The sequence below is a fragment of the Penaeus monodon genome, chromosome 37 (genome assembly GCF_015228065.2).
Source record: "Penaeus monodon isolate SGIC_2016 chromosome 37, NSTDA_Pmon_1, whole genome shotgun sequence".
NCBI classification, from domain to species: Eukaryota; Metazoa; Arthropoda; class Malacostraca; order Decapoda; family Penaeidae; genus Penaeus; species Penaeus monodon.
The window spans coordinates 1,177,488-1,184,987 of NC_051422.1; the positions used below are offsets into that span (position 1 = coordinate 1,177,488).

General features: G+C 35.8%; 1 protein-coding gene across 2 annotated transcripts in view; it reads right to left on the minus strand.

Annotated features, from left to right (window-relative positions):
- Positions 1-80: 80 nt before the first annotated feature.
- LOC119596142 overlaps positions 81-7,500 on the minus strand; it is an 8,200-nt gene continuing 780 nt past the window's right edge. Inside the window, exons 2-4 of one of the 2 annotated variants that reach the window (XM_037945302.1) lie at positions 3,468-3,642; positions 1,738-1,842; positions 81-1,423 (exon numbers count right to left, since the gene is read on the minus strand). In XM_037945302.1, coding sequence (XP_037801230.1) covers positions 1,409-1,423; positions 1,738-1,842; positions 3,468-3,642 — 295 coding nt within the window. In that variant the 3' untranslated portion in view covers positions 81-1,408. The other variant, XM_037945301.1, reaches the window with a different exon arrangement.

Genomic DNA, 7,500 nt, shown 5'->3' on the forward strand with positions numbered 1-7,500 from the left:
ATATATATATATATATATATATATATATATATATATATATATATATATATATATATATATATATATATAGACACGTGCACATACATATTCTGTGTACAAAGATGATATTTCGTTCGGACGGAGAGTGTAAAACTTCCTGGGACATTTTGTAGATAATGCAAAACCATTCTCAACACGTATATGTATGCCTTAGAATATATATAACAAGCATATGTCTCAAACACACATAATGGGTCATAATCTTTAAAGCAATGTTTTATATTCTTTTTACCCTATGATTTTCTAGATCTTGCTATTAAGCTCGCTACTGGAGGTACTGACTTAAACAGGGAAAAGGTACTCGAAATGAAACAAATAATAAAACAAATAAAGAAACCAAAAAAACGCATCGCCAAAATGACTGAATTCTGTAGATTTACATTATTGCTTACACAAGCTGAATCCTAAAGCCATTTTGTTATTTTCCTTGTATTAATTCAGCCTCGGATTTCTTTCAGCATCTTATTTTCTATACATACATACATATATACTTGTATATATATTTTTGCTTATACATTGTTTTTAAAACCCTATTTTCCCCCGCACCCCTGTCACATGGAAACTTAAAAATGAGAATAAGGTTTGGGGGATTTCCAACATATATGTACATTTGTGCCATATTCATATGATTTTAAACTGCATTGGGGTGCATAATCTTCCCTCGGATTAGTCTGTATTTTCTGAGGCCGTTAGTCAACATATTTGATAATCACAGACTTCCTTACACACTGTTCACGAAACATTGGTTGTCTTTCTAAAGAAAACGTAAACTGCAGTGTCTTTATTAACTGCCTGTGAGTATTTCCACTGATCGACCCGTTATACATTACACGATACGTGAATTCTCGTAACAGACGTTGGCGAACACAACTACACAACGTACTTTTTGTAGGTAGACCATTCATACGTTTTAAAATGTTGCGGTTTCTTTTCCTCTCTCTCTAATAACATATCTTTCACAAATAAACCAATGAAGTTTTCCATGTATGCACTTGTTTCTGCATTCCTGTAAATATATGGAAAAAGGATATTCTTTTAGGACGGATGGTGAAAGTAAGAAGATGCAGGTATGATGCGCACTGTACTGTTTCATATTTTCAAAACAAAACCATTGTTCCTGACAAGATATTGGGTCACCATGTTATACCCTTTTATTCTTTTCCCGTATTTTATATTTCCTTTTCTTTCCTTATTATCCTTCCTTTTCACTTCTTATTCCTTTGCCTCTCTTTTCTTCGTTCTCTTTTTTTCCCTTATTTGCTTATTTCACCACAAAGCCTTAACTTGCGCAGGGGAAACTGGGGTCGAGAATCTCATGTTGACTCACCACAAGAGCTGATAGAAGACCATTAATTAACAACCACATTCCTCACTGCAGCAACTCCTGAAAAAAGGAAAAACAACATTTTATATTTTCTATCTATAGAGAGTTAGCAATCCCGCGTTTTCCAATAACAAATATCAGTACCTGCGATACCAATACCCGGCTTTCTTTTCACTTGACAATTTCTCATACAACAGTCCAATTAGTTAGCTTAATAAACAAACTCGGGACTCAAAATCCCGAGACTCAAAAACTCCCCTAAAAACAGACTCCAAAACTCCAAAAAAAAGTCTTCAAAACTCCAAAAAAGAAAGAAAGAAAGAAAGAAAAAAAGAAAGAAAGAAAAAAAGAAGGATTCCGAATGTAACACTCACCTCGTCCGATTCCTCACCCTCGGGGGCCATGAGGCGTCTGGCAGCCTCGTCGGACCTCAGCGGAATCGTCGTGAATCTGGATCCGTCGAAGGCGTTGACGTCCACCTGCGGATACGGGGCGTTAAGGACGAAAGGAGGGCGTGCGCTGAATGTGAACGCGAGAAAAGTACGTGAAGGTGGGCGGGAAAAATGGGCGTTGTAAGGAGGTCGTGCGTTGAATGTGGACGCGAGAAAAGTGCGTGAGTGTGGGGGGTAGGGGTGAAGGGGATGTTGTAAGTAGGTGTTGAATGTGTGTATTGTAAATGGATATGGTGAAAGTACGTTTGTAAGTGAACATGGGAGGAGTGTGTTGTCTGTGGATGTAGTAAAAAGTGTGTTATAAATGGATACAGAAGTTTCAAATATGTTTGTATATAAAATATAGAAGGAACTGAGAGATAGATAGATAGAAAGAGAGAGAGAGAGAGAGAGAGAGAGAGAGAGAGAGAGAGAGAGAGAGAGAGAGAGAGAGAGAGAGAGAGAGCACATGTTTGTGTAAGTGAATGAGTGAAGAATAATGAAATAACTTGTCTTCCCTTTCAATTGGCAGGTAAACCAAGGGCATTACAAGGGGTGGCGTAAATGGCAGCGCCCCCATTTGCTAGTGGTTTACTCATTCTTACCACCTGTCACAGGCTATATATATATCTTTAATCATTCTGTCCCCGCTTTATTCTAAAGTACCCTCTCTCTCACATTCATTCTTTTGAGGCTCCTAAGTAAACACTAGACGGTGAATTGACATGAGCATAGATATAATAAGCTTCAATGGAGAATTTCAATCATGAATTACTCTTCTCCACTGGTGGGAGATATGCCATTAGGTTCTACAAGTCAGTCCTCCAACAGACAGGGAAAGGTTAGTATCTCTCTATACAATATTATTAGAAAAGACATAAATTTGATATAGTCTCCCTCTTTTTTTCTCCCCCATTTCTCTCTTTCATTTTTATCCTCCAACTCTCCACTCTTCTCCCTCTCTCTTTCTTCTTCTCTCATCGTCTCTTCCCTTTCTCCTTTCCTCTCTCATCGTCTCTTCCCTTTCTCCTTTCCTCTCCTCCTCCTCGCCCTGTCATTGCCGCAATTCCTCTCTCTCTCTCCCACCTTCAACTCTCTTTCTCTCCTCATATCTCACTTTCTCTCCTTTCTTACCTCTCCCGCTCATCCTCTCTTTCTCCCGCTCTCTTCTCACTCCCTATCTCTCTCCCTCCCTCTCTTTATCTCTGTCTTTCTTTCCCCTTCCCCTTCCCCATTCTTCCCCTCCCCCCTCTCTCTCTCTCTCGTCCCACCCACATCCTTTCCAATGAACTTTATACCTCCCGGTCTTCCTGTCTCTTACTTTCTCTCCCTTCCATTATCTTTCTCTCCTGTCACTCTCTCGACTTCCCTTTCTCTCATTCTCTCATCTCCTCCACCTTCCTCTTATTCTCTCCCCCTCCCCTTCTCTCATTCTCTCTCCCCCTTCTCTTTCCCTCCTCCTCTCTCCTCCTTCCACCCCCCCCCCCTTCTTCCATTCTCTCTTCCTCCCCTTCTCTCACTCTCTCCTCCTCCCCTTCTCTCACTCTCCCCTCCTCCTCTTCTCCCAATCTCTCTCCCCCTTCTCTCATTCTATCTCCCCCTTCTCTTTTACACCCCCCTCGTCCCACCCGCATCCCTTCCACTACAGACGCACCCAAACTCCCACACAATACCTCGTGATCAGACATCTCCTGGGACGTTTCGGATGTATCTGAAGACGTCGTCGGGGTGATGGGCCGCGTGTCCTCGGGCGTCGCCAAGCCTATGTTGATGAGGATCTCCCCAAGAACATCCTCGGGCTCCTCCTCGCTCTGGCGTAGCATCGAGTAGACGACTCGGGGGTACCGCCTGGAAGGAGTGCTGGCCGTGAAGGGTTTGTTCAGGTATCGTTATTGTTATTATCGTTAATATTATTGTTATCATTGTTATTTGTGTTATCATTATTATTATTATTATTATTATTATTATTATTATTATTATTATTATTATTATTACTATTGTTATAGTATTCATTATCATTCTTATTGTATTATTTGTCATTATGTATATTTGCTTCTATTGGTCATTCATGTATTATTTTCTTCTTTTCCTTTTAAATTCAAATCTTGATTTGTTTATTTTTTGTTTTATTTTTCCCATTCTTTGGAATTAATCTATATTTTAAACGCATTTAGATTGCGAGAATAATATTTTGATAATTGGAAACTTAATGATGATTATTATACAACTAACAGCCTAGAAAAAAACACTGATTATTTAGTAATTATGTCTTGGATAATGATGATTATATGTTAAATTGCAGGATAATGATGATAATTAGATAAATGGCAGTTAATGACGATTATTCGAAAAACAATATACGGACATCCAACCACTCACCAACCTCATAAATTTATCTCTACCTCGATATAAAATGTATAGTTGTTGTTATTCTTGTACTAGTATTGTGGTAACCTTCGGCTGTTAGTATTGCAGTGGTTTCCGTAGCTACATTTATTTTATTTGTTTACTTATTCATCTATTTATTTTTCATTTATTCATTAAAAAGAATGATGATAATTAGATATCATCACTGATGTTCAATCAAAATCAATATTTTTTTATTTATTAATTTCTTATTCGGATTCTTAAGTTATCATTTTAATCACAATTACGTAGGATTTCGACAATCGGATAAAAAAAAATCATATCACTATCAATATTTCAGAGTAAGACGATTGTTCAGTGTTTTAACTATTTTTTTTTTCAAGCTTTTCTTTAGTAAATGTTGAATGTATATTTCAGACGTAATCCAAGGTGACCTTAGGTGTGGAATATCATTATCATTGCTACTGTCGGTTTTCTATTGTCTGTGTTATCTATAATTATCGCCAGTCAATTAAAAATGAGGAAAACAGACACTAGGAAAATAAGATATGTTGTACATGCACGCGCGCGGAGACACACACACACACACACACACACACACACACACACACACACACACACACGCACACACACACACACACACACACGCAGATGCTTATACGTATAAATCTATATACGCGCGTATAGAAAGATATATATGAATCTCAAATATTCTTTATAAAATCGTTTATTTATTCATTTATTTTTACGATACAGTTTCCTAAAACCCGAATAAGATTTTGCTTCTGCCTCAAGTAAATCAGCGGCAGCATCCTTACCCCCAATATCTCATCGTGGGGAAAATCTCGGTCGTTGTCTTTGCATAACTAATTTTCCAATTCCTTACTTTCCTACAACTGCAAACTTTACGATGGCATGATCTTAACCTTAACGTAACCCGATATCATGACACACAAATACGAGCTGCGTTGCAAATTTATTGCTTTAGAAATACGATTCTTATAGTCTTGTTCATGGGAAACGTTGGTCCCCAAAGCATAAACTCGTTTAAATTAAAATCTGAGAGACAGGTCTGTCCGTGTGTGTAATATATGTGAACACACACATTCTCTCTTTCTCTCTATCTATCTCTCTTCCTCTCCCCCCCCCCTCCTCTATCTTTCTCTCTCTCTCCCTCTCCTCCTCCTTTACTCTCACGCACACTCTCTCGCTTTCTCTCTCTCTCTCTCTCTCTCTCTCTCTCTCTCTCTCTCTCTCTCTCTCTCTCTCTTCCTTTCCATTTTCTTTTTAAAGAATGAACAGCCACGTCATATTAAATATATTTCATTTTCTAGGTATCCTTTTCTGGGAAATATCATTTCAAAGGAAGATTTGAAATTAACACATATTAAACGAAGATCGCCTATATAAGATGGGATAGTTATACTAATATTTTCGCAGTGTATACATATAAAAATGAAGTTAAAATACCAACAAAAAAGCAATAGCAATAATAATAATAATAATAATAATAATAATAATAATAATAATAATAATAATAATAATAATGACACCAGCGGCAAAAAGAACAACACTAATAATAATGTCAACAATAATGATAATAACAGAGACAGTAAATTATATAATTCACAGACAATATGGATAATAATTATGTTATTAACATCAATAACATCAAAATTATCAACAAGAAAAGCTTTGATAATATATCACGACAAAATTAATAAAGGCAACAGCAATAACATTAATAATGATAACAATAAAAATAAAAACAATAATAACGTTATTGTTAATAATAGTGATGATAATATTAATACTAATAATACGTATACGAATATTCGTAGTAACAGTATTAGTATTACCATCATTATTATCATTATTATTAACGTTAATAATAGTGATGATAATAATATTAATAATGATAATAATAATAATAATAATAATAATAATAATAATAATAAAGTGTTGTACGGTAGTAAATACACTGGTATATGAATATTAAAAACAACAAACTTATGTAAGTATTAAGTGTCAGGAGATTAGAATAAAAAAAAAAAAAAAAAAAACTTAGCGAATCCTATAATTGGGCGCACCATAGGATAAATGATAAGAATATTTGTGAAAATCGAAAATTAATACATTTAGCTGATCAACTGACAGTCAGAGCGATTAAATCCTCTTCAAACGCTTCTGGACTCCGTACTAAGCAGTTCGCAGTATTACGAAACGCATTCATTATAACATCACATATATAATTTCTATCGAAATGTCAATCAAAACGAGCGTTAATTCTGTAATCTGTGTTCTGATTCTAAAAGAAAACTTATTCATTTCTCTTCTATTTATTATAATATTTTCCATTCCTTTTTTTCTATTTTCCCCCCCTTTTTTTTCTTAGTCTGAACACAATAAAACATATATTAAGACGGAAATTAGGAGGGAGGGACAGAGAGAGAGAGAGAGAGAGAGAGAGAGAGAGAGAGAGAGAGAGAGAGAGAGAGAGAGAGAGAGAGAGAGAGAGAGAGAGAGAGAGAGAGAGAGAGAGGGCAACAATGAAGGAAAAAACTCATCAACAACAGGAAAATAAACATGTAGAAAAACAAGCACACAAACACAAACACAAACACACACACAAAAACTCTTAGCAATATATCAGTCAACCCACGTTAAATGAACGAAACATTATATTGTTTCATCCAATGTTCAGAGAGAAACAACCCAGCAACAGTACTTAGTAACTTACTGTTATATCTTTACTTAGATTTTACGCTTAAAGAATGCTCTGGTTTACGGAATCGTAAATGAAATAATAATTTCGCAAGGAAATATGATATTTTTATCAAAATTACAACTATCTACAAAATAATATCATATAAGATTATCATAATTTTTCTTTGTCATCAGTTACTACTATTACTTTACTGTTGTTATTATCATTATCATCATAATCACTTCTGGCGTTTATTATTACAAAAACGTATTTTCATTTTACATTTATAATTATTTCTTTGTCACATTCAGCGTACTAAAGAACCTGCGAATGTTTTTTTTTTTCTTTTTCTTCTCTACGTTCATCAGCACACATGCATACAATCGCAAATATATAAATACAAAAAACATTACTGGTAAATACATATACATGCGCACACACACACACACACACACACACACACACCAAAAACCTTACACACGTACCACATATACACACGGTTTCTCCCCTTCTCATGTGACACAGTGACCAGGAAATCAATAGAAATGTCAGTAGATTAACCAAAGGGGAAAACCCTGGCTGATCGATTACCTGTTACTGTGGTCCTCAGCAGCTACATGCTCGTGGCTTGT